The 27,474-nt window shown below is 41.7% G+C and overlaps 1 protein-coding gene across 1 annotated transcript in view; it reads left to right on the top strand.

The window, feature by feature from the left end:
- Positions 1 to 27,272, top strand: part of CABIN1 (calcineurin binding protein 1) — a 93,205-nt gene extending 65,933 nt beyond the window's left edge. The window contains exons 31-36 of the mRNA XM_026037611.1: positions 1,013 to 1,651; positions 2,454 to 2,528; positions 14,873 to 15,164; positions 24,492 to 24,656; positions 25,653 to 25,879; positions 26,375 to 27,272. Coding sequence (XP_025893396.1) covers positions 1,013 to 1,651; positions 2,454 to 2,528; positions 14,873 to 15,164; positions 24,492 to 24,656; positions 25,653 to 25,879; positions 26,375 to 26,518 — 1,542 coding nt within the window. The 3' untranslated portion in view covers positions 26,519 to 27,272. The remainder of the gene's footprint in view (positions 1 to 1,012; positions 1,652 to 2,453; positions 2,529 to 14,872; positions 15,165 to 24,491; positions 24,657 to 25,652; positions 25,880 to 26,374) is intronic.
- Positions 27,273 to 27,474: the final 202 nt, after the last annotated feature.

Below are 27,474 nucleotides of genomic sequence, written 5' to 3'. Positions count from 1 at the left end.
GTAAAAAAAAAAAAAATCCAGAAACATCTGTAATGGTTAAGAAAGGGTAACAGTCGATTTGATGTGACTTCCCCTTAAATTTCAAGTAAGAAAAAATATGTGGGCTGTGAGACTGCCTGCATTTTCAGGAGGAAACTGATGTAACGTTTCTTTTAAAATGAAGTTCCTCTTGTGGAACCAAAACATAAAACTAAATTCAGCCTTCCTGGCCACTTTTAAATGCTAGTCCTTGAAATCAGCATACCTGTTATTACATATAAAGCTTTAATTTTAAAATGTCGTTTAAAGACTAATTAGTTTGCAGATTAGAAGCTACAAATAATAAACACATTCAAGGAAGAACTTGTCCCTTAAGGTTTTATGAGTTCACAGAAGATAGGCTTGACAAAGTGAAAATGTACTTAAGAACAACTGGAACTCTGTAGAGATTACAGTTCCTCCATAAATCTCAGTGGAAGAATTATATCATTAGCAATTTTTAAAGTACTGAGGTTTTCTCCCTTTGGACTGTCACCAAAGTAAAGGCACAAATTTGAAATATTATAGCAGAGTTTAACATACTTCTCCATCTAATCATAAGAAAAAGTTATGAAAGAGTAACCAAAGGGGAGATTATGAAGTTTAATTTGAGGTTGATCTGCAGCTGCCAAAAGAAGCAGGCTCAGTTTATGTTTCAGTACATTAGAAGAAAATTTCTTGTTATTAAAACCTTGGATTTCACATAGTTAGATACCACCGTAGATTGAAAAAGGAGAAAAAATAACTGCAGCATTGGTTCAGTCCATATTGTTGATTTCCCTGCAGCATTTTTGCTGAGTAAAATATATTAGTCATGCGGCTTGTGGCTTGTATTAATTAATATCTACAAACAAACAATGAGCATAGAATAAATGCATTTTCTTCAGCAGAGGCAGTAATGTAGAGGTATTTATGGTTAATATTCATGTTATTCATAGTTGTCTCAAATGTTTTCTGTAATAACAGCAAAGATTTTTTTTTTTTTTTTTTTAAGGTTTCAGAAGATCAGGTTTCTAAGTCTTCTAACTTTGCTGCAGGAAGGATGACAACAGACGTCTCTAATAAAACTAGTGCTGAAGAGGGGAAAGAAGTCCTTCCCAAAAAGCCAGTTTTGTCAGATGGAGTTGTACACAGTACTGAAAATGGAGTGAAAGAAGGGACCCAAGGACAAATCCCCAATGCTATGGACATATTAGAACAAGAGACGAAGAATGACAAAGAAATTAAAGAGCTCCCTAGACCTGGTTCAGTGGAACCTATGGATCTTGATGGATATTCCAATGACCCAGAAAAAGTTGATTCTTCCTGTAAGCGCAGTGAGCCAGAGCGTCCTCAGCCTGGCAGGATCTCCAAGGAGAGAGCCCCAGAGAGCCGGACTGCAGAACTCTCCTTGGAGGAGCTAAGTATCAGCTCAAAGCAGCAGCAGGCAGTTAAAGGACTAGTTCAGGCAGTACCTGCAGAGGAGCCTGTGCAGAGATCAAGCAGGAAGAGGAAATTGCTTGAGGATGTAGAGTCTGGGAAAACACTTTTGCTTGATGCTTACCGAGTATGGCAGCAAGGTCAGAAAGTGATGGCCTATGACCTAGGTAAAATTGAGAAGATCATGTCTGAAACGTACATGCTGATTAAGCAGGTAAAGTATTTTATTAGTCATGAGTTCTTTGTGGCCTCAGAGAAGGCTCTCTGGAGTCAAATTTTGAGTTAGCTGGCAGAAAATAGTCCTAATATTTCTTGTCTGTGTGTCCTTTGCATTTCCCTTTGACTTTCGTGGAGCTGCACTATACATTCTGTGTGAAGTTCATTAACATTCTTAATTTCTAAAAGTAATGCTTTGTGGACTTGACAAAGAGGATGCAAAGGAGGCGTTATTTCTGACTTTTTTTTTTCAAGTTGCTTTCAGCAGTAGCTGACGCACAGAACCTTTAGACCCTGTTATTCTGCTCTTTGTCAGAGAGTGAGGCCTACAGAAGGAATGATCAGATAGATCTGTGGTAAATTAAAAAAAAATCTGCTAATGGAACATGATTAAATCCAAGAATCACAGTAAACACCAAACCAAGCAAGATAAAATCGATCTTCTTTACATGGAAAAATTGGGAGGATAAATATCTCCTAAAGAGCCACTCTCTTAATAAGAGCCCTTCTGGAGGGAAGTAAAGTTGGCTTTTCCATGGTTGCAAACTGAAGAGCCCAGTTCTAAGTTGCTGAAATCAATTAAGAGCTCTCCTACCAGTGGCACAGATTTTTTTCATAATAAATGTTAGTTAAAATTAAGAAAAGATGTGTGTCTTTAGATGTATATTGCTGAAAAACTTCAGCTCACTCCTGGCACAGAAGGGCTGCTTCCCCGCTTTGCCCCACAGCAGTATTTCATCAGAAGGTTGTTGGATTTACATGTAACCCACGTAATTAAGACTTCATTATTTGTGATTCAGGTGGATGAAGAAGTAGCACTCGAGCAGGCAGTCAAGTTTTGCCAGGTGCATATGGGAGCCTCAGCGCAGAAGCAGGTAAGCACTGTAAACTCCCTGGCTCCTCTTAGTACACTTTTATTGCGTGGTTTGTGAGGTCAGGTCCAGAGCTGAGTGCTTTTAGTGACTAGAAAGATCTACTTTACGTGTGCTGTTGCCATCTAAGAATAAGTGAGGCCTTATTTATGGAGGGAGCTCATCCTTTTTAGGCTGCTGTCTCTGCTACTGCTTATGACAGGCTTGAATGAGAGTCTTAAAACAAAACAATCCTGAATTTGAAATATGTGACACACGTAGATTTTGAACGTCCACCTCAGATCCTGTTTAATTTTCTCCAAATCTTCAAAGGCAACAGGCACATCAGTCGTTCCCATGCTAACATTGCACCGTGCTCCTTGGCTAGCCAAATACCTGTCAACTTGCATCACTGAAAACTGATTTTAACTCAATTGTAGTGCTCACTTTGCATTTAGCCTGTAGTTTCGCTGTTTCTGCTGAAAACAACTTATAGAACTTGAAAGACATGGCTGTTTACCTGTCCCTAGTGGGAGATAAAGCCAAGAAGGAATCTCAAGTGGATCCCTGACATGTTTAGTGGTAATTCATTTTGCCAGCAAACTAAGGGTTGAAAGTCCCAAAGCGTTTACTGGCTTTTAGTAGCAGTAACCATAATTTCCGTAAGTTCTGTCACCAGCACATGAAGAAGCGTCCAACTAGAAAATAAAACATTTTTGAAAGAAAAATGCATGCTGCCAATTAATTTCCCTTTTAATACTTCTCACAGCTTTGTTTATGGTTTATACTGTGAAATTTAGGCTGTTCTACAGATTGCCAGCTCTCAAAAAATAATTAAAGCAGCATTTTTTCTGAAATATTTAAAAAATCTTTTAGAGTCCAAATTAGAACCTCCGTGTTATCTCTTGGCATTTCACAAGTGGTCATTGGTGGCATTCTCTAGGGAATGTAGCATTCCCAAGGAAGCATCTCTAAGATATTCTCCCCAAGAAACAGCGCTGTGCAAATACGCTGAATCATTTTCAGTACTGATTTGAAGTATGGCCCTTTCAGAAATATCTTGAATTTCATCTTATAGGCTGCAGAAACAATTTATTCTAGTTTTCTGCAAATGTCTGCCTTCTGTCCCTCAAGATTCCTTTTTCCCATAACTTCATCTTCCCACTGCAAGTCGACATCTCATCCCATGTCTTGCCAGATGTGCTTTGAGTAGCCTACACATGTCCACAGACTGCACCCCAGCATGGCAGCTACCAGACTGACAGTATTTGGGTCGGGGGAACATGAACAATCTCCTGCTTTTCCATCATTTCAGTCTTTGTCCTTGCCTAGACACTTATTTTTGCAGAATGGAGAGACAGCAAAAATTTGGTTGAGACTTTTCTTCTGCAAGATGCATCCTTCTCCGCTGTGTTAAAGGGTAACCTTTAGAGGAGGTACCTCTCAGGTCAGCAAGTTAAATATTGCTTTAACATAACGTGGGTTTGAAGAACTAATTCACCTCTTTTTCTGCAAAAGAAATACAATTATCTGAAAGTCTAGAAATGTATTAATTTCTGGGGCAAATGCAGTATCTCTTATAAGAATACCACTTCTTTTTATCTCTTCAGCTTGACCTCCAGTGGTGTATGTTCAGTGGTCCTTCTTTTGGTGTGATAGTGCAAATGGTTCTCAGAAGTAAAACCCACTTGTGTTCCTGCAGCAGGAGATGCTGATGGATAGTGAGAGGGACTCCAAGATGAACCCTATATCTTATGTGCAGTTAACAGATCCTTCTCTTACTTCTTTCTGCCTGGTAGAGCTGAAGAAGGTTGAGGTTATAGGTCCCCTCAGGACCTATAGCACTACCTACCCTGCACCCTTAGGAAAATCAGGTGTTTATGCTCCTTCTGTGAACACTTCAGAATGGTTTGGTGAGATATATTTTGTTTCCATTTAAGAAAAACACCTTCACTAGAGCTTTCACCTTCTCTTTCCATGAGCCATTCCTTTGGATCTATGGGTACTACTTGTTCTGCTTCTCTCCTTTTTACAGCTGCTGTTTTACAGTTGCCTTTCCCAGTAGTGTAGATGAGGTTCAAGCCCTGAGGGTGGACTTTATTATCTGAGGTTAAGCCACTTGCAATAAACATACATCTTAATGTGATGCATTTCTTTATAAAGCTTGTGAGCGTTCCGTTTTAGGAAGCAAGCCCCACTGCAGAGATTCTCATGCGCTGCAGCTTCAAGCACGTTGTTGTAAGTAGTATGAGGCTGACTTGCTGTTGCTAGTGCAACACCATGAGTTAGCATGAGATAGTATGGAGCCACAGAAATAGCCGCTCTTGTAGACATCTGTCTGTTTTCAACAGACAGAATCCTGTTTTATTTAAAATTGGCAAGTGTTTGCCTTCTGTAATCAAATGATGTCATGTATAAAGCTGCTGCAGCCCACAGGAGAAGTGCTTTGTTATTAGATAGTTTGAATAGGCTTACAGCGCCTGCAGTTCCTCAGTTACTTATCCTGAGGAATTGACAGATTGAAAAAAAAAAACACCACAGAAGCCATCCTGACATATGTTTTTCTGTGCTGGTTGTTGCATTTTACAGTTCCAATAGCCAGACAGTATGTGTTTTCTTTATGAAGGCTTAAATTTAGGAATGTTATTTGAATGACCATTTTTCAACTTTCTTCCAGACCAGTTGAGAAAGGTTTTAACCTAAATATTTAACAACTCTGTTCACATCACTTTGTATGCCTCTTCAGACACAAGCAGGAAACAATTCAAAGTGGTCTATTGTACTTCGCAGTGAGATGTAGTCCTTTTGTTTGGCAGTATTATGTCACCTCCATTTTAATTTCAGAAGGTCTCTATGAGCCTCATGACCAGTGCAGGGTCAAGACGTATTGGGCCTTCTGCTGTGTTGGTTAAATACTTTGGAAGGTACCTTAGAGGTGCTGGCTCCACTCTTTGAACAAGGCAAGAAGAGATGGCAGTATCAAATCCTGCCATGCTGGACTTCTGAGCTCCTGAAGAACTGTTGAAATGGAAGCCTTCTCTACTGAATTGTGTTACCACATCAAAAAAGAAAATGAGTTAGAGGTACTGTTAGGAAATCTTGTTAGGGTGCTGACGTCCCCCATTCATGAGAGAGGATGGAAAATTCCATTTCAAAAAAGGGGTCCTTTGTACAGGTAGTTGCTGTTTATAGTTCAGGCTTTGCTTAACGTCTTTACCTGATGTTTAGCGGTGTTTGCTGTGCCCAGTGCAGGGCTTCCCAGTGCAAGAGCGATGTGGAGCTGCTGGAGAGGCCAGCACAGAGCTACGAGGATGGTCAGGGGTTGTGGAGTCTCCTTCTCTGGAGATCTTCCAAACCCGCTTGGATGCAACCTGTGCCACGTGCTCTAGGTGACCCTGCGTGTGCAGGGAGTTGGACTAGGTGATCTCTAAAGGTCCCTTCCGACCTTAACAATTCTGTAATTCTAAGAGTAGTACCTTTAATGAAAAGATACACCAATGTGAGCTGCATACAGAACTGGGTGAAATGCTGCAGCATTTGAGTGCCGTGAAGACCCTTTCCGGTTAAACAACATAGACTGTCCATCATATGAACTTGTTTAGGTCCAGCTCTTCTTCCTGCCAGGAGTAACTGAGGATACGTCCATAGCAAGTGGCATTTTGCTTTACTAACCCCTGAGGTTTTGATGCCAAATACAGAAGTAGATCGAGGCCTGAAAAGGTCATTCAGACAAGTTTGCAAAAGCAGTTAGGAGTAGAGTACAATATAAATTAGTCCATCTGTGCTACCATATAGTAAGGGTGGTTTTTAATTTTAAGAACATCTTGTTCTGTGTTTGTATTAGGCCAGCATAGTAACTATTAGTATAGTATTTACTGTAAAATAGTAGCTACAAAGAAAAATCTGAGCTGGAAGTACTGATTAAACTTGTACTAAAATGTAAGAGCGTAATAAGTATGGTGATTTGTCTGCCTAATTTAATAAAAAAAAAGCAAATGTCCTTTGGGAACATTGTAGCATTAAAAGGATAGGATCACAGTAATGGGTACAAAACTGTCTTCACTGTCACCTGCTGGGACATTTCTTTCAGTATTCTGTAATAACAATTACTTTTGAAAAAGTATCTCATTACAAAATAAGATTTTCTTCATCAACTTTAGTACTCCTTGACTCAGGCTCTAAAGAACGGACATGATTTTCTTAAGAGGGAATGACGTGGTGATTTGCAATTGCATCCTTGAGTAGGAGTTTAATGATAGGAGAAAGGGAGGAAAAATACAAGCTGTTTTCCACATTTTTGTTTTACCTTACATATTGTAGAGACCTGCAACAATTACTGAGATAGCTGCATCTTGCAGTTGCAGAAGTTTTATAGATTGCTAACGTGTGGCCAGAATTTCACGTTTTCAATCTAGACAGTGTGGTTTGCCCACTTGCTGGAAGAGGTTTCTTCTTGTCTCAGCTGTTGGGATGGTTTGAAGTAAGGATTAAAATAAGTTCTCCTTGTACTTGTGAGTGGTGGTGATAACAGTAATTATATATCGTCAGTTTGACACCTCTAGTCCTTAAAAACTATTTCTCATTGCTGTTTGCAGTTCTGTTATCCTCTGGTTATTCAGTGGTCATCTTTTCTCAGTATTTATTTTACTGTTTTCTCTGACCAGTTTGAGTTCAGCATTACAAAGTATGCACGTGCAAAAATAGATTTTTTTTTAACAAACTAAGCATAAAGTTTGTAATTTCTATATTTTAAACGTGGAGAGAAAAAAAAACTAAAAATGTAAGCTTCTTCCAAAAACTCTGGCAAAGGACTTTATCTCACAGTAGAGGAGAAAAGAAAAAGTAGGTGATGGTTTCTGATTGATAAATACAGTTCTTTTATTCTCAAGTTGTATTTTATGAACTTACCTACTGATCATATCAAGATTTACTGATTCTATCACAGAGTAGCCACATTAAGTGGCAGCAAGACGTCCTATAAGAAAAAGTAGATGCAGAAGTTTTGGGGATTTTTTTTTTGTGGTTTCTCTCTATGGCTCATGATTTCCTTCAGAATGCAAGAAACTCTTCAAAAACTACATTATTTTCTGAGAATAACTCTTTCCCCCGCTTGACCCAGATATTTTTTAAAGGGAAAAAAAAAAAGAGAATCCAAGGAAGAATTGGAGCAAGGTGGAAAAATATCTCTGCATCTGATTTGAAAATACTTAACATCTTTCAGGGTTTTTTTTCTATCTGAAAATAATAAGTGAGCCTTAATTGTTGTTAAAATCATAGATGAAGAGGATTTTTTGAAATACTGACTGGTCTTATGGTGTCAGCAGAAGCTGTAGTACGACGTGCGGTACTGACAGGATTCAATGCCCTGACTGGTTGTCCATAAATCTGCTTCCAATAGAACCAGTACGGGTCACCCAAAGAGATGTGCAGATATCCTACTTTTGCAATATGCTATTTCTTGGTGTTAAAATATGTATTTTTAGTCTTGCCAACTACTACTTTAATGCAGAATTAATGGGGCCTGGAAACTGAATACCAGAGAGGCCTCGTTGAAGGAGAAAGAGAAATTAGGAAGCAGACTAGTTTGGTCCTGACAAAGTTTTGAGCTTACCAGTGTGGCTCTAAGGACCAAGGAAGGGATCTGCTGGTAGAAAAGTAGACGTAAGTCTTCTAGATGTTTAGGGAATTCCTAAATAAGCCTTTCCATTGACTGCTTAAAACTGATCATAGTAAATTCGTCATTTGCGAAACTCTTAAGGAAACGTCTACACGGGAATGTTAATGCACGGCAGGCTGGGATGTAGCTTTGCAGTGCACAGATCACTCCGTTAGTGGGTGTGGAGATACTTAGGTCTAAGAATACATCTGTCATCTTGGTTTCTTGATTTGAAAGTAGAATAAGCATTTTTCTTGTTGTGAAATGAATAGTGTGCACCTTTACACTGAAATTACAACTTTCCTCAGTGCTGAAGCTGTTGTGACAAGTAGTCTGAAGAGGACAGGTGAAACCTCCATGATCATACATTAGGATATGTTGTGCATCAGCAGTTTTGAGAAGTGCGTTTCCATAAAACAGATAGCTTAAAACTTTGTGATCATCCACCCTGTGCATACGGCTGGATTTAACATCTATAAAAATACAAGAGCGTTCAGAGGCGAAGTTCCCAAATGCTACTAAGTCTCTGCAGTCTCGTGCCCCCGAGGCCGTGGAACTGTGTGGAGAAAGTCATAGCCAGGGATGGTGTTGGAGCAGCTGAAAATTTCTATTGGCTGCTCACAATATAATATATCATCTAAATGTCATGAGAAGGACCGTTTCAACAGGGCCGAGTTATTTAACACACAGTGCTGCCTCAGCCAAAAAATCCCTGCTCTGGGACCAATTCCATCCCTGAAGAACGAGTGAGAGAAAAGAAAATTTCAGGCACCCTTCCCTGCAGCAGCTGCCCGGCTCATGGAGGCCCCCATTTCCCTCCGAGTTTCTCTCATCTTCCAAGGTAACAAATCCATGACCCCGTTCTGCTCCGAGCGCTCTCGCTGCTTTCCCTTTTTAAACCACAGTCACAACTTTCCAGTAACATTCAATGCCAGGTCCAGTTAAGCGTGATGCTTCATGGAGAAGCTGCCACTCAAAACAAACCAAGCAAATTTGGGTGCTGAAGGCAAAGGCGCAGGCAGGCTGTGCGGGGCGGCCCTGCAGGCTGCAAGATAAAAGCAGCATCTGCTGAGGAAGGGCTGTGTTTCGTGGCTGCTCTTGCAGCCCTTCCCTGTGGTCCGGCTTCGTTCCGGAATAGACAACTGAGCTCGTCTTGTTCTTTCTGGTGTTTGACTTTTCCACCTGCTGAGCATAGGTAATTTAAACAGTGAAGAGTTTTAGGCAATTGCAGGTGTTGGGGCTGCAATATAAAGTCCCTGCATGGACCAGCACGCCACGAGCAGCGTGCTCAGACTGGTGAGCATCGGTGTGTTGGTGCCGCAGCCTCCAAGCAAGGCTTTGCAGAGAGGGATGTTTTATTCAGAGCAGTAAAAAAATGGTCCTGCCTGCAGCTCGAGGGAGCTTCCATCCCGCCCCATCGTGCAAGGCAGGCGGCGTTGCCGTTGCAGAGCCTGGTGGCCAGTGGCTTGTGGAGCTGCCTTGAATATTGGAGCACATTTTCTCTGGAAAAATCTCACTTTGCAGAAAGAATTGCTGTTCCGCCCAAGAAAGCGGCAGCAGCTTTCCGTAAAAGCGCTTTGCTGTGGGTAGGAGGAGATAAGTAAAATATTAAATGATTAAAAAATAATCATCTCTACTTCTGCCTCGTCTGTTTCTCCCCCCTCTTTGTTCCACCCACACGCTGCTAATTTTCAGCTTTTCTTCCTGCTCATCAAGACGTCAGAGAACGCTCCCAGAGCAAGTTGTTTTCCACGAGTCGCCTGGGCGCTCTCCTAATGCAGCCAAGAGGCCAGGGAAGCGGGCGAAGGAGCAGGTGGGGACAGAGGGGACAGCCGGGAGCTCTGTTATGGCCTCGCTCCCACAAAGGGCGCTTGGTTCGTGCAGCGCCACGCTTGCCCGTTGCCATGACATCCCCTCGAGGTGTAGCCTTGATATAATTAATGATCGCAGAAAGCAATCATTAAAGAACATGAGGGAAAGAAGTGTCACTTTTTACCCTGTAGTTGCACTGTGCGTGTTTGGCATCCACCTGTCCTGTCTCCCTCGGCACGGGACCAGCGTGGCCGGGGCGGCTGCCGGCGTCACGCAGGACGCGGCAGCCTCCGATGCACTGGTTTAAACAGAAGATTTTGTTGGGCTGGAATGCAGCTCAGCTAGAGGGTCATAAAGGTTGGTTATTTTCTGGATATAACATCTCTACTCTTCAGGAAATAGCAGGTTTGTGAGGATGTGGTTTATGGATTTTGCTGCTGGTTCTAATGTACCTTGAAGAGGGCTTCCTGTAGAGACTTATTTCAGATATTGCAACAGAGGTTGAGAAAGAAAATAGGCATGATTTAATTAAAAAAAAATGGTTAATTGAACACATGACTTAATTAAAAGAACCCAATATTGAAGAGAAGTTGGAGTGGTAATGGAGCACAATCTGGGTGGCCGTCATTGAGGCAGTGCTGCGGCAGCTGCCTGGTGTGGTGGGGATGTGCTCTGGCTGCCACCCCTGTATAGGCACCTCCTTTTCTGTTAAGGAAGTTTCTGACTTGAGTCCCATCAGGGTACCAGACTCAGTTATGAGACTAATAAAAAAAAAAAAATAGAAATTACGCAACGGTTACATGGGAGGATTTTTCATTAGGAAACTTGCTTTGGGAAGACTCTCGCTTTCCATTTTATGGAACATCTGATGGTTACTTTTTCCTGCACCGCCTGCAGCGAACCCTCCCAGAAGCTGTATCAGTCAGGCTCCTGTAGGGTTTCTTTGTTTTTCAAAATGCTTTTAAAACACTTGAAAACAATAAAAAAGACAGAAGGAAAGTCTTGATCTAGTTATCTGGCTTATGACTTTGCTGATAGAGTCTGTGGAATAAAAATGTCTTATGTTTTGTCTTAATGCTCAATTTCTTTTTGCTGCTGTTGTCTCTTTACTGAAGTACCGGTGTCTCTACTGAAGAGAAATTTTTCTCAGTAATCTCTCTAAGGAATTTCTTGCATTTTCATTACTTCTTTATGAAGGCCATCCTGGTATCTACTTTCTAGCATTTTCTTTACTTTTTTGTGTCAGTTTTTAATATGAGAAGGGTTTGTCTATAGGAGCTCTGAATGATCTCTTTGAGAGGAGGAGTGTGCTGAAATGGTCAGGGTTCAAGCATATAAGGAAACTGCTTTGGACCCCTATATATGTCTTAAGCAGAAATGCAACAACCTACACAAGTATGCATGCTAATGGTTCGTTTAAATTTTGGCTGTATGCAAACTCCACAGCACACTTTTTTTCTAGGTAACTGAAAGAATGAAAAAATGAGATATTGGGTATTTATGAGAATAATGGACCATTTTGCTCACCTTCTATTTTGCATGTCATTTGAGGACCAGTATCTCTTGAATGTTTATGCTCTGGGAGTACAGGAGTTAAGACAAAAATTAGTACTATGTATGCCTCTATTCAGTAGCGTTTAGAAGTCTGGAAGAAAGTCCATCTCTAGCGGATGAAGATGTCACTTCAAACCAAAAAATACAAGGTGGCTGACAGATAAATGAGGTTTCATCCTGGTTTAGTTGTACACACTTGTTCCGTGAGTGACACTGCTATCAAATAAAGAAGAGAGTCCTTTCTTCTCAGTGGCTAAAGCCATTTTGCAGTAAAGCTACAGTATTTCAAAGGCAGTGGTGATAATTGAGAAGTTTTACATGGTGAGGTGGTTTGGAAGGGGGGGAAGGCGGATTTTCCGAGTTTTGACTCATTGCCACAACAAAGTGAAAATTTAAAAAAAAAAAAAACTCCTCATGGGAAACCACATAAAACACTGGTGAAGGATTGTCACTGCTTCTCAGTTTCCTATTAAACGCCTGGGGAAAATCATCAAGCGGTTACAGTGCCTTACTGCTGATACAGCAATAGAATTAGATGATTGTAAAGTGGTTCCAGCCAAACCATGACTTTCTCTAATGAATTTCTCTGAGTTTGTTTCTCAAATGAGGTGTTAAAAAAGTTTGGTGGTTGGAAGCAGTACCTGAATGATGCTCAGAATGCGACCCTGTTAAGTCTTGATGAGCATTACAGTTAATGAAATTGCTCTAACCTGGGTTTAGCGAGTAGCATCGCTGCTGATCCAGAGCAGGAATTTTTGTTGCTTTTACATTAAGAACCAAATTGCTTTGCAGAACGAATGTGTCTTTCACGCTGACAGTCATCTTAGACCAGTGCCAGTATTGCAGCATTGTCTTCTCTGGTACCCTGGATGCTGGGGTGGAGTGATCCTATAGGAAGGTTCCTATAGGAAGATCCTATAGGAAGTTCATGCGTGACACCAACTTGGAAGGCATGGTCAGTATGTTGGAGAGCAGGACTGTCAGTTGAAGGAAAAAGAATAAGCTGGAGGATTGGAGTGGCAGGAACCACCTGACATGAAGCAAATGGAAATTTGAGGTCCTACATCAGGGAGAGAATGACCTCTGTGCAACAGGAGGAGCTGGGGAGCAGCTCTGCCAAAAAGAAGTTGGGGTCCTGGTGGGCAAAAATTTGATATGGGTCAACAGTGTGCCCCTATGGCACTGAAGTCTGATAGAGCTTCGTCCTGGAGAAGAGGCAAGAGAGAGCAAAACAGCTCCAAGGAAGGGCAGGGGGCCTGAATTGCTGCCCTCAGAAAAGAAGAGGGGACTGGACTGTCTTTGAGTTGTAGTGAAAAGAGGAGAGGCATTGGTTGCAAGTTGCAGAAAGAGACATTTGCACAGGATAAAAGGAAAAAATGTTCACTATGGAAATGAGAAAGCCCAGGAACGGGGCCCAGAGAGACTGTGGAATCTCCATCTGTGGAGCTGCTTGGGAAGGGGCTGGACATGTGCCCTGAGTAACCTGATCTAGCTCTGAAGCTCTGCTTTGAGCATGGAAGCTGGACTAGGGACCTCCAGAGATCCTATCCAGCAGGAATTACTCTGACACTCTGGTTCCCTCCATGTGTCCTGATCACTGATTTTTCTCTTCTGAGTCACATGCCCTCCTTCCCAGCCTTGCCCATTTGCTTTCCAGCCGTCCTCTTTAAGTCTTGGATGCACTTTTATGGATGTGCAGTTTGATAATTTATTTTAACAAAGAGTAACTAACTAATAGTACCTGCATATATTTCTCCTGGGGGGAAAAAGAGAAAAGAAACCACCACATATGGTTATAAGCACAGAAATTTCAGGTTCTGTGTAATGTATTATGTGAGTTAATGAAGTGCATGGGTGTGAAAAGTTTTCCCTCTAAATCTCAGCTGAAAACATTTCCTCTGGTGATCTCATTTCTGGCTTAAAGCTTTCTTCTGCAGCTAATTTCCCTCAGGCTTGGGATCTCGTTGGGAAGTCTGGAGACCTTTAGTTTTGGAACTGGTACTTTAAACATCAGAAATTTGCTGTTTTCTGAGGCAGAAGAGGCATCATTTGATCCAGTGCGGCATTTATTATCCATATGGCTGCTTTGTTTTATTTTTTGCATGCACACAAGACCTTGCAGATTTTAATCACGCGCTTTTTGTATTTGAGATTGATTAATGAAATACAGGAACTTCAAAATTACATTGCAGTAATTATAATGAGAAAAATGTCCTTCTATGCTTTCCACCTCTGAATTTTAAATGTGGAATTTCTCCAGCTGCAATGTATTCCATTCTCTCAGTGAAGTTCAACTGATTCTTCTGGGATTGTAATAAAGTTTTAGTCATCTAGGACATCAGAGCTCATTTGTGTTTGACAGCAGAACTTGCTTCTATTGCAAACAGTCTTACTCTGTCACCATGGTTGAAATGACTTCATGTTAGAGGGAGGAGACACAATAAAGCCATTAAGATTCCACCCAACCAGGTATTTTACAATACAAAACCCTTCATTAACGAAGATTGTAGGGAATATGAGTGAATGCATCCTGTGGCCTTACAAGTAAAAATATTCTATCTGATCGCTGATCAAAATTGGAGAAGATACTTGTTCTAAGTATGCTTTTGTTCCCTCCTTCAGTGAATTTATATCACTCTTCCACCTTCTGGCTATACAGTTAATAGCAGTGCGTTAAGTTCTTAGCTCTGGCTTTGGAGAAAAGTGCGGCTTTTGGAACTGCTACTTCTTCTCCAGAGGCAGCAAATCTGCCAGAAAGCTGCTTGAGCAGGACATCAGCGCTACTCCCATCTGTGCTTATTGGGAGATAATGATTTGGGGATTAGGATGATCTTTTATTTTGCAAGCAAATATTTTTTTCTCGTGTTTTTGCCATTTTTTCCTCACATCATCCTATTAAAAAATAATTTTTAAAAATAATTTTCAGATTTTCCTAGAGATACTCCTGATTTTTCAGTTAGGTTGAGAGTCTGCCAGCAAATTTTTAAATGAAAGAAATTTTTTTATGTTCATAGGAGTTTGCCATTCATGTTTAATAACAAAGTTCCGGAATAAATTATTTTATGAGGGATATGTTAAATAAAGCGATAGAAATGTGAGTATGAATAAGTCCTTAAGTGCTAGATGGCTGAATATACTTGTAAGGAACAGAAAAGTAATTTAAATCTGTAAGGGAGTAAGATTTTTCATATATAAATAATAATGATGAATTTTATATTCACCTTGGAAGAATTCTTTTCCCTCTGTAGAAGGTTGTACTGCCTGTAGTTCTTGTTGAAGCAAGGAGCAAGTGCAGAATCATTGGTGCATATTTTCTCACTGTCTCCTTTTTTCCTCTTTTATATAGTCCACAGGAGAAACCCCCACAACCCCAAAGCATACAAAGGAAAACAGAGAGAACTTCTTTCCAGTAACACCAGCCACGCTGCATATTACCCCGGTGAACCCGGACACTGTGACTCCTGAAAATCTCCTGAGACTGAATGACCTGCATTCCAAACCCAAACCAGCCTCTTCCTCCTCCTCCTCCTCTTCAGCATCTTCTTCAGTGCCTCCATCCCAAGAGTCACACAGGGACACGGAGCAGCTCCGGAGTCAAAATGCAGAGCCTGCTCCCAGCATGTGTGATGTGGCACGGGGTAAGTCCTGGGGACACTTGGCCCTCTTGCCGGGGCTGCACTGAGTCAGTGCCTGAGTTCCCATTCTGTCCCATTTTGTGATCATTAGAACACATTCAAAATGCTGCACAAAAGCAGGATTTGTCTGGCTCCGAGATGGCCGTAAATGTATAATTGATGCATATTTTAATAGGATAGATAATGAAATTCTAGTGAGCAGTGTTTATGTAACTTAATGTAAAATCACGGAATAGTAGTATAAAATTAAAGTGATTTTAAATAGAGAATGGTTCCCATTTCAGACTTACCAGGCATTCAGAAAAGATGGTTGTGCTTATTTGTGTATTTGTGGGACACAGTGCATATTCAGATGCCATAGCTCCCGCTGTAGCCTGTACCTTTTTGCAACTTTAGCAGGAACAGTGTCTGACAAAGCTCTTGCTACTGCCTGTCCTCACCCCATCTGCTCAAAAACTGGGGGAGATTTCAAGGCTGATTCTATCCCTGCTACGTCATCGTTTGAAATACATAGTTGACACAGTCTCAGTTACCTCCAGCCACCATCTGAAATAAGCTCATGCTGCCCTCCTGTTAATTACTCTAATTTAAAATATCACTGAAATTTCTTAATCTTCTCTCATTCAGATAATTAAGACTCTAGTTTTACAGTACCGATATTTCATATAAATTACAGTTTACTGTGTAAGTAAAATGATGAAAATGTCTCAATCTTAGGAAAACATCCTTTTTCAAACATGACAGTGCTTTTCATATACAGAAAGGGAACTTAAAACTGCTTATAAAATGCACAGACAGTTCATAGGAGCCCAGATCCGTTTAATGGACCACATATGTACAGGTCTTGTCAGAAGTGACAGTGGAAGATACAGTAGAAATAGATTTGGAAGACTTATGACTAATGAGTAATATTAATAATGAACAGGCAGTGATCTAGACCACATGTTTTGTTCAATATCAGTATTTTTTGTATCAATATTCTCATATTATGGCTTTCTAAAGTTTTTAACAATATGCTTATTGCAATTATGGTACACAATTTCCTTAAATCATCAATCTAGGCTTCTAAATGCACCAGATTTCCTGAATGCATCATCAACATAGAACAAACTAGGGAAAAATCAGTTTTCCCAATGGGTTAACCTCTGAGTGCAGGATGAAATTGAAATTTAACGTGCAGAATTAGCGGTTGCATTATAACGGTCTCATTTTCCTGTCTCTCAAATCCTTGGAGAAATTGTCTTGAGAGGAAAGGAAAGGAGAGAGCAGAGTAATGATATGGAAGAAAAGGCCGGGTCTATGTGGAAACCAGCTTGGTCACTGTCCTTATGAAAGTAAAGAATGGAGTCACACGGTGTCATAAGGTATCTTGGCAGGCTCGTTCAATGGGAATAATCTGTGTCTTTGCTTAGACAACAGAAGGGAAAAGATGAATCCTGCAGTTGATGGAGTTACTCTGCACTTAGTAAGCAGGAAGATAGGATTGGCAATGCAGGTGAGAGCTTCTGCAGCTCCCCAGGCTGCCTTTACCGTGGTGACTTCACTTATGTCAGTCTTTTGACTTCCTAGGCTTGGGGAGGGTTGTGAAGTTTCGTATTTTCGTTCTTCTTGCTTGCTTTCTGCATATCACGTCACTTGAGGGAGGCAGGAGGGGTTTCTGCCAAAATTATTCCTCTGAAATTGTGTGAAGATCAAGAGGCTCTCTGCAGAGCCCTCATTCCTGTGGTCAGTGCCTGTGTCGTATCTAACATTCTGGCTCTTGGACCTACCTGACAGGTCTTTTCTGAGAGAAGCCAATTACTGCTGTATTTTTTTTCTTTTTAAAATTCTACCTTTGCACCCCCTTTAAGAAGAGCTGCTTCTAATTCCATTTTATCCCGTTTTCATCTGCCTTCATTTAGGGCTGCATTTCTGGCCAGACTCCGCCCCTTGTATTTTCTGCCTAATATTTTCATCTTTTCTTTCTCCTCTTAATTGTCCTTTTCCTAACCTCCTCCTGCAGCTGCCTGCTCACAGCAGAGCATTCCGCAGCAGAGGGGACCAGCTGCTGCCTTTCCTGTGGCTTCACCCAGCAAAGGGAATGGTTTTCCAGGCAGTGCTGGTGCTGTCCCACTCACCTCTTACATAAACCCTGTCGTGAGATTCAGAACATAACATATAACGACTGGAACGGAATGCAGCACGATGAAATCCAGCAACAAAGTGATTATAGTGATAATTTCAGCATGAGAACCTCCTACATTTAGGCATAAATCATGGAACTGTTAGTAGCCTTCAGCTTGGGCTAAAACTTGCTCTGGGGAAACTAAAATAGGACATTTAAAGTAAGCCCTCTGCTGTGTCCCATGTTCCAGGATTGTACTGTTCTAAAGTACTGGAGAGTCTTGAGAGATTTTCTTCTTTGTTGTCCTTACCCTCAGGATAATTTTTACAATGACTAAACAGGAAAGTATTCATTCACTTCTGAGTTTTTAACAGCAAGGGAGGACTTTTATATTTGAATTTATTTTAAATACTATGTTTTGCTTAAAACTAGTATTTTGCCAGAGTGGAATATAAAAGCATAATGCTTTTTTTTCCCTCTTCTCCCACTACTCACCAGTGAAAAAGACTTTTATGGAGACATGAGGTAGTGAAATAAGTGTCCTAACTTAGAAATGATTACATAGAAATAACCTTACTTCTGGCTAAGGAAGACAATAATTTCCATCCGTAGTGTGCAGGGATACTGCAATATCCCTGCAAAAAAAACCTGTGAAATGTTCATCTGTAATACCAAACATTTGTTACCTAGATGCAACAGGACAAGTAGAAGTATGAATGTGTTGCAGTAGGTGACCCATTAAACTTTTACACTCTCAGAAGTGCAAGAAATAAGTGTTAGGGGGGAAGTTTGCATGCGCAAAGTAAGTGGTAGTATCATAATTGTGAATGATGGAGTTAACCTGTCTATGTGCGTGGGCACCAGTAGTTTCCCTAGAAGACAGTTGTTCAAAACAGAGGAGGTTTTGACATAGCTCTTGAGGATTCATTAATGATGTATTAACATGGCATTTAGCTGGGCAGTATTTTGACACTCACATGAGGTGTAGGGAGCATCTGCTCCCTGGGGGCTGCACGAAGCTGCTCTCACCAAGCGCTGCCCTGTGCGAGGCTGTGGCTGAGGCCTCCGAGGGTGGCACTGCATTTATGCTCTCCTTTATGCTCTCCTCCTGCAACCTTGACCTCCTCTGACGACCTCCTCTGACGACCTCAGTGTTTCCACTTCTTGTCTGATCCTTGCTTTTCTTGAAGCTTTTTACTTTTCCGAGTGGCTGCATTCTGAAAACAGCTTCCTGGCTGGGTTTCAGCAGGGGGTTCCTGCATGTGAGTAGCTTCTCCAACCCCTCTTGCTTTGTGCTCAGACAGTACCAACCAGTCACATCTTTTCCTCCTCCCCTAGGAATATGCCTCATTCAGTTTCCTAGTGCAAGAAACTCATTCCCTCCAAAATTTTCTGCCGTTTCCAACCTTCACCATTCAGGTTGCTTGTGTTTTATGTGTTTATGTGTATTACAGTGTAATCTGCACAAAATCCTTTGGAATTGAAACATTTGTTGAGTTTGTGCATCCATGATAAATCAATAAGTAGGACGCTGACACGGCTCTGAAACTGTGGCCAGTGATGTGATAAGTGTGTTGGCTGGGCAGGGTTGTGGTCCAGCCTTGCAAGCCTGGCCCACCCTTAGGGCTCCCTGGAAATCCCAGGGCATCCCTGGTCTTCAGCATAGCCTGCACGCAGGGAACACCTCTTCTGGAGACCACCAGGATTTGTAAGAGAGTGGTAATGACTATATTATTGCCACATATTTCAGTCTCACTATTTTTAGATTAATGACAGCAGAATAAAACTCATGCATGAAGGAAGGCTGGACAGAATCTAACTGAAAGCATTACAGGTATTACATTATTTACAAAATTTTCAGAGAAATCTCTTAAAAGAAAACAACAAAACCCATGCTGTTCCAACAGCTGCTTTTTGTTAATTTGTACTGTGCTTAATTGGCACTCAGGTCAAAGGAGATTCAGACTCTGTCTTAGGAGGAGGGATCTTGCAGCTCTCACCAGGTAACTAGTAGATAAAGTTTGCAAGCAGTAGACCTCAAGCAAGAAGCTGTCGCTGTATTCTAGTCTTACTGTGGGATGCTCTCCGAATGATGCATTGTTGTGGAGTCAGATACTAAGACACAAATATCAGTTATCTGTATCTTTAAAATGCCATTTGAAAGTTCGGGTAGTTGAATACCCAACTTGTTTTTTTGATCTAAGCCCAGAGATTATTTTTTTTTCTTTTTAATCAGACTAACAAGAGAGAGAGAGAAAATTGATTTAGGACTTTTTGTTAGCTACATGCATGTCAACATGCAGGCACCTTTGTGCTGTCTGCATCTCTCCTGTGCTGTCTGCAGGCACTGCTGGAATGACCCCAGAAATATTAATAGAAATATTTCTATTTCTGTATTCAGTTTTCTGTGACTTCTTGGCAAGATGGCTAAAACAAGTCCAGAGAAAGAAAATGTGTATGGAAAGGGTGCCGTGTAGCCTTCCTGTACTCCGTAATCAGCCAAACGGCCTTCCTGGCTGCTGCAGCCCCGTATTGCTCATGCCGGGGGCCAGCTGAGGACTGGTGCTCTCACTGCGTCTGTAGACCAGCATCCTTAACTGACCCGTGTTCAGCCTGTGCTCCAGAGCAGCCTTTCCACTGACCAGGGAGCAGAGTGGAGGAGGAAACTCTGAGCTCCTTCAAGCTCAAGCTTTCCATGCGTAGACTTTCCAGCAGCTCTATGGGAAAAACACTGTATTAATTCCCAGCATGCTGGAGGACAAGGCAAGCGGAATACAGAAGATTTTAATCACCAGCTTTTCCTTAGTTGTGTGAGATATTTATTCCATTTTGGTGCAGAGGAAAGGATCAGACCCATTTCCATCACCATTGGAAAGAAAGGAAGTTGTGACACCTATCTCATATGGTGAATTAGTGCCAATCAGTTCGGTGCTCAATTACAGGTGCTCTGAGTAGCATTAAAATACAAAGTAAACCAGTTGTTATAGGGACTGGTAAAATAAGTGTTTTCTAGTGTCTGCAGGTGCACAGAATTTGGTAAGTGTTTTGAAGGCAAGGTGGAACAGGATTGTTAATAATGCTGTATTGCATTTTCAGACATTTTCTTTGCTGGGGAACGTATTTTGCAGCGGGATTAAGGCAAGGGGCGCAAGTGCTTTACTTGAGCACTTGGAGCAGGATGTGTCTCTGAAATCAGGGCAGCCTTGTGTTCTGGGCGCCAGAGCTCCTTCCTTTTTCCTATAATGAAACCGTATTTGCTGCAATGAACTCTTAAGTTGTTTATATACTTCAACCTATCTGTGCTTTAATACTTGAAACTGCCTCCCTCACTGTTTGGAAAATCCTTTTTTCCAGGTGCCAGACACGTTCCCTAGGCTCGTCTTTCAGTTGTCACGTAGTAGCTTTAGTGCAGGACAAAAGAATTTTTCCAAATTCCTGCTAAAATGTTTTATAACAGTGTGACGTTAATGCCACCTCCTCCCTGGCAGTGCACGGAGAACAAGTGACAAAGTGCACGGGGAGCCAAGCAGCTCATCACCACATCTATCCTGCTGCTTTTCAACTTTTTCGACATTTGCAAGTGCCTATTTTTGCTTTTTTGGTGATTTTTTTTTAATGCATCCTCGTGGGACGGGCAAAGCAAATCGCCACGAGCCAGGGGCTGTGGTTGCATAATCTGCCTGTTTACAGGGTGCCCATAACATGGCTATAGTGCATGCGGCGCCCAACGGGAGCGAGGGAGAGGCAATATTAGCTGTGATGAAGTCACGAACCCCGGCGCCCGCTATAGGCATCTGCAAACACGGGTTGCCCTGGCAACAAGTGGAAAGAGGTTGGAGAGGGAAGCTGGAGTAGGTTGTTGCCTTGAATTGTTTTCAGCCTGTTTCTTCCTCGCTAAAGCAGGGGGATGTTGAAAGGTATGACGCGCCTCTCCGTGGGTCCTGGGTGCAGGGAGTTGCTGGGAAGGGGAAGCCTAGGTGATAATTTCACACAATCCAGCTCAATTGCACCTGAACTTTTCCAATAAGGAGCAAATTTGTGCTTTTCGTGCATGCGTCGTACTTGTTGCGTTGTGCTCTAAGGTGAGAGCGCTGCGTGGCTCTGCAGAGCCTGTCCCATCTGCAGCCTGGAGCCATCAGCCTGTAGCAGCTCTCGTCTTCAGAAGCTGATTTAATTTGAAGCTGGGTTCGTAGAGCTGATGTTTGAAAAGCTGCCAGAGCAGTGCAGGTACTGTGTGCTAGCAGTGGGTTTGTTAACTGAGATTAAACTGGAGCTTCCGAACCCCTTCGGAAGGGGCTGTGCTTGTTTGCTTGGGCAGAATATTGTGGCTCCCGAGTTAGTGGAGTCTTTACCTCCCCGGGGAAAGTTTTTATTAGAAAATCTGGGACATTGCGTTCAGGGCTATAACAGCATCTTGCACAGGACGAATGGCAAAAGGCTCTCTTTGGAAATCTGCTTCAGAAAGTAGGAAATTCAGACGTGTGTTTCCTCTTGATTATCCTTCTGTCTTTTGCCCTTTCTATCTAAAAGAGGTGGGGGGAAAGATTGATAGATACCAGTGCACAGTATTAACCATTAGTACAAATTGAGATGTATACACCTGAAACAAACATTTTGTGTTATTTTCAAGAAGTGAAAAAAAAAAAAGTGGTTGTTGATTTAATTATTAGCTTAAAATAATGCCACTTGTAATTGACTATTACAAAAAGCCAAAATTGCACAGTCATAAAAGAAGGAATTGGGTGACCCACTCGGGGAGCAGGATTCAATCACTGTGTGTTTAACACCTCTGCCAGCCAGGCACCAATTAGCAGGCAGAGGTACTTGATTCTCACGTCTGAAAGATGCAGCCTAATATAATATTAACAAGTGTTGTTCCCCAAAGTGTAGAAGAAATGCACCAGAAATGCACGTTTAGGGTGCCAAATTTGTGCCCCATTCGCTTTCACATGGAAAGCGGCTGACACATGCTTTTATTCAAATTAAATCTACTTTTATGACACTATGAAACCAGATATGCAGAGCTAATAAAAACAAACAGAGCAGGGATGGAAGCTGGGCTGCGTGCGAGCACCCTACCTGCCCAGGGAGGATGTCCATGACTCTCAGCCTTGTTTGGACCAGGAATCAACAGCTTCTGTCTGTGTGGCTGTCTTGAGAAATAAGACCCAGCAAATGAGCTTAAGCAATGATATGTCTTATAATTAAGTAAAGGTAATAATCAGCATAAGAGGTAGAGCTTTGTCCTTGGACGCTAATACAAATCTGAGCTCTTACTCTGCACGGTGAACTGGTAAGTCCCTAATACAATTTAGCAGTTGCATACAATCTGTTCTCAGCTAACAGCGTAGTTAAGCCTAGAGGATTTACAGTTCATTTATAGTTGCTGTAATGTCTGTGGAAATTAATGTGGGTTTTGTATTTTTAGTTAAGAAGCGAATAGTTTAGTACTTACCAAGATGTCTAAGGCTGTGAGTCTGAAGCGTTAAAGCAAGTTAGGTGGGTGTCGACTTCCCAGCTGTCTGCCAGGCTGAGCTTGTGAAATCATCGTTTTCTTGTTGCCTTCTTCAGATGCTGATGTGATGTTTCTTTCTGTCTTCTGATCCAAAGCACGGCCTGCGACCATGTGGTTGTGGAAGTGCTCTGGGCTGAGCCCACAGCTTGTTGTTGCTGCGGCACACGTGTGAGCCCGGCCTCTGGGGCTCGTGTGGCTAGATCTGCGTGTGGCTGCTGCAAAAAGATTGAGTTTCCTAATGCAGGTTCCTGTAGTTTAAGTATTTCCTCCGTGTTGTTTTTAAGTTGACTTGATTTATTTCTGCAACACGTGCACAAATTCAACCATTAGCATCATCCTTCCAGTGCTGTGTCCGTGGAGAACTGTGCGGGCTGAGGATGGGAATTAGGGCTGTCTCTGTTGGACCTGCCCTCTTGGTGCTTGCTGCTTGCATCCATGCAGACCAGACCGTGATTTGTGTGTGACATTTCCTTTTCTGCAGCTGCTGGAGAATCCTTTCCAAGCAAACCCATTTTTTTCTCATGCTTGTGCTGCCTGTCAGCCACCAGCTTAGATAAAGGCAATTTTTCTTTACCTGTGAAAATCAGTGGCTGAAAGAACTTACAAGAAGTTCTCTTGGCCAGGAAATCATTATCCTGGTAAATTCTCAGTGATGGAGAAGTGTTTTTCAGTCCCTTAGGAGGGAAAAAAGAATAATTTTCCATTGAGAAAAATTGAAAAGTGGTTCCCTTTTAACAAGCTATGCTCTCAAAATCCTAAACTAATTTAGAACAGGGACATAAGAGGAATTGTAGAGCAATTTAGATGTGGATTTACAATGCATTAGCTCATCTGTGATAGCTGCCTGTGCACACCTTATCCTGTATAAATACAAGGCAGTGCAAATCAGCACAGACAGTCTTTAGATTTTGAAGAATATCTTCATTTAATCAGAAAATAAGAGCTTGTCCATGGCCTTGAAAGGCCAGCAGCTATTTCTGTCTGCCCTTCCCAGAAGGGATTGTCATTGGTAGCTCACAGTAGTTCAGTGAAAATGACTTCTCTTATGTACAATACGCAACCCAGGGTGAGGAAAACTGGTTTAATATTACATTCATTTAAAAGTAAATGCAGATGAAATCTATTTAAGAGATTGGGCACAGATTGGGCTCTGAGTTAGGAACATTTCGGATCCTGGCATGGCAGAAGATTTTTGCCTAAATAATGCGTTTATAGAGGTGCAGGGGGCATAACAGCGAAAAATGGTAATTCAGTATAACTTTGCATTAGTTATCTAGATCTAGCCCTGTTACTGGATGGTCACAGTAATTAATCTTACCTACCAGTAAGCTGCTTTTCAGAAGAGTGTGTGCCTGTGGTTGCAGATCAGAGGGAGATGTCTGGATCACAGCTGGCTCCTTATTAACGGCGAGGGCTTTGGCTTCGCCTCGGTGATGGGTGTTTCAATCCCCAGGTCTGCAAAGGGTAATGGTCAGTTGGATGGTTTTGTTTCTTGCAGTTGTACAAGGATAACAAAAGGTCCTGCACCTGAATTCTTTGTTCTGCTTTTAAAATGTCATATTTTTTTTCTCCGAGAGTTTGAATTGATAACAGCCAAATGGTGCTTTTAAAGAAAACAACATCTCCTGCTTGATTAAACAACAAAAGGATTGAGGCTTGAGAAGGGGATCAGGATGCCTTTTAATCTGTGAATTTTGTTTTGTTAATAAAGAGGAAGAAGAGCTTGAAGTGCCTTTGGAGGGCCTTGGATTTCAGCAGCAAGAGTCACGGCTCTGTCAGCAGATGAAAATGGCTACAGTTGCCCCCTCACCAGAACCCGTGTGCTGGCAGGTGGAATCAGTGACCAGCACGAGCTCAGGACATGTTTCTACTCAAGGTAAGGCTTTTTTCTTATGCTGCTTATAATTCTGGAAATCAGTGATTAAATAAGTATCGATATCTAGAGACTTTGATCGCTGTGATCCATATTCCTCAGCTTCTCTGCCTGCCTTTCAGTCAGGGATTCCAGAGTTCACAGGCATTCCTGGCAGCATCCCATCTTCCTGGAGAAGTGCCTTGTAGTCCCTTAATGGTTATTCTTTTTGGTGTGTGTCATACTAAATACCACATCATTAAAGCCAAATACAAGGCTAGCCAGTACCTGACTGTCGTGCTGTGCTTCCTTTAATCAATATTGGAATATTTAGCAGAAGGAAACAATTTTTTGTAGTACTCAAGCTAAGTCGGGGTAACATAAATACCCAGCTTTATAGCAGGTAATGCTTTTCTGTCCCTGCTCTGCCTCCTAGCCTAGAAAAATAGAGATGATACTTTAACTGGAGGGGAGAAGGGGGAAGGCACAAAGCACAAAGGTCTTTCTTGAAAAAGGCACCAAGTGGATGGGGGAGCTTGACAGTGTGAATGGATAGGAGGTAGGAGCTGATCTAGAAAGAATAGAAAAAAGAGATGATACTGTAGAGGAGGAGGCATAAAATAGCCTCCTAAGGAAAAAAGTACGCAGCTTTATTTGTTGCATTACAGTTTGGCAAGCATTAGAGAATGCAAAAGTAAGATGATGGGATCTAAAACAGCAAGTGAATGCTTGCTGTAGCCTTCTAACTAGAAGAAAATGGATCAAGGCTACACTGTCATTTGTCCTGCCTGGCACACACAGGCTACGTTTCTTTTATCCAGTAAGATTTTAAAAAATTACTGCTGCTTTCTAGTTGTCACTGTAGAATCTTGAGGCACATTCTATTGCTGAGCCTTAATTAAAAGTAAGGCTTAAAAAAAAAGGCAGCCAGCCTAACAATCTACTTTTTCCTCTCCTTTGAAATTTGAAATCATAGGTAGCCTCCTAACGTGTTTTTTTTATTATTATTATTTTCTTTAGCCTCCAGTTCCAAGCCTGAACTCAGCTCCAGCTCCCAGACCTTGGGAAGTCAGCAGAGCAAGACAGATGGCACCCGTGTAAAAACTCGCGTTCTGCCCAACATGCCAAAGCTTTTCATACCTTCATCTATCACCAAATTTCCACCTGAGATCACTGTCACTCCACCCACTCCCACCCTCCTTTCTCCAAAGGGCAGCATTTCAGAAGAGACCAAGCAAAAATTAAAGGTAATAAAAGGGAAGCACTGATTTTTTTTTTAGATGCTTGTTTTTGTCTTAATTCTCCCCTAAATAAAAACCCTTTGTGCAAGGAGAAACCGTTCCTGGCCCCAGTTCTTAATTGGGGCTTGCTTAAGTAATGGAATGAGATGCTAGCTGTTACAAGCAGGAGTTAATTTTTAAGGACTAGTGAAATTCTGGACATTGGTAGAATCACAGCTATCCCAGCCTCTTGTCTGCGGGAATTAGAATAAGTTACAAAAATGGGTGAGGGAAGTAGTGCAGACACTGCAGTTCTTATGTTAGTGGAAGCTAGCAGAATTTTCATGTGGGGCAGCCTACAGGTAAATGCTATATTGTTTCACATTAGGATGCCATATATTTATAGAAATAAGAGGGCTTATGAATGTGAAGCAATAGCAGCCAGTTGGCTTTTATCCCTGGGATCATGGGTTTATCCTGACTATTTAGCAATATATTCTCTCTCTCTCTTTTTGGGATCAGTCTGCTATTTTGTCTGCTCAGTCTGCAGCGAATGTAAAGAAGGAGAGCCTTTGTCAGCCAGCTTTGGAAATCTTAGAGACTTCAAGCCAGGAGTCCTCACTGGAAAGTGATACTGATGAAGATGATGACTACATGGACATATGAATGAATTCTGGCCATCACCAACCACATAACCATTCTTCTTGTTGCCGGCATCTCTGACAGACATCTTCGTTGGCATCACTCCCCATTTAATCTACATCGTTGTGTTCCTCACGTCCATTCCCCTGTGTTATCACCACTGCTGCTTGTATTGCCTTCACAGTCGTCGCCATCCTCCCCATCATGGTGCTTGACAGAAGGAATGATTGTTTACCAGGCAGTTAATTCCCTTGGACTCTGTTGTCACCCTTAACTTCAGCAAACACGAGAATGTTTTGAGCTGCAACTCGCATCTCTACTGTTCCTGCTTCAAAACAGAGCCTTGGGAGCAAGTCCAGTGGCTCTTTTCTATAGCATTTTCCTACCTTTTAGTTGTCTTTCATTTTTCTCCACTGCTAACTTCTCCTCCCACAGCCTAGTCTCTGTCTAGCCATGCCATGATTAGACCAGCAGCTTCATTTAGGGGGAATGGAGCAGGAGAAGTTTGCTGAAGTGGCAGAACTTTCAGTTGCATCAGGGAAGTCCATGGCTTTAGTTCAGGGCAAGAAGGACGAGCTGAAAGGCTGTCAGCTCCAGGGCCCAGCTGGACACAGGCAGAAAGGTTGGTCTCCCATTCGTGCTCATTTTCCTCCTGTGTATGAGGGCCAGCAAAAATCATCTACCTGAATATTGGCTTAAAGAACTGAACTTTCCAGAATTGTCTTACAGTCCTTTCTCTTCTAATGCCTTGGACAAGCATTTTGATTGGGGGGCTAGATGATATTTTTATGGTGGTATTGGAAAAAAAAAACCCTTAAGATTTCAATACCATTTCAGTAATGTCTGTTTTTTACAGAATGACACGAAAAGGTGTTTTTTTAAAACTATCTGCAGAGGGACTGCTCACAGTTATTTATATGAGAAAATAATAGTAACAAATCATTTTTTTCTACTGAATGTTAACTTTGTAAAATAATGAA

This window comes from Nothoprocta perdicaria, unplaced genomic scaffold (assembly GCF_003342845.1).
Source record: "Nothoprocta perdicaria isolate Ctin4 unplaced genomic scaffold, notPer1 scaffold_2, whole genome shotgun sequence".
Lineage (NCBI taxonomy): Eukaryota > Metazoa > Chordata > Aves > Tinamiformes > Tinamidae > Nothoprocta > Nothoprocta perdicaria.
Note: the sequence above shows the minus strand (reverse complement) of the source record. Positions and strands in the feature narration are given on the sequence as shown.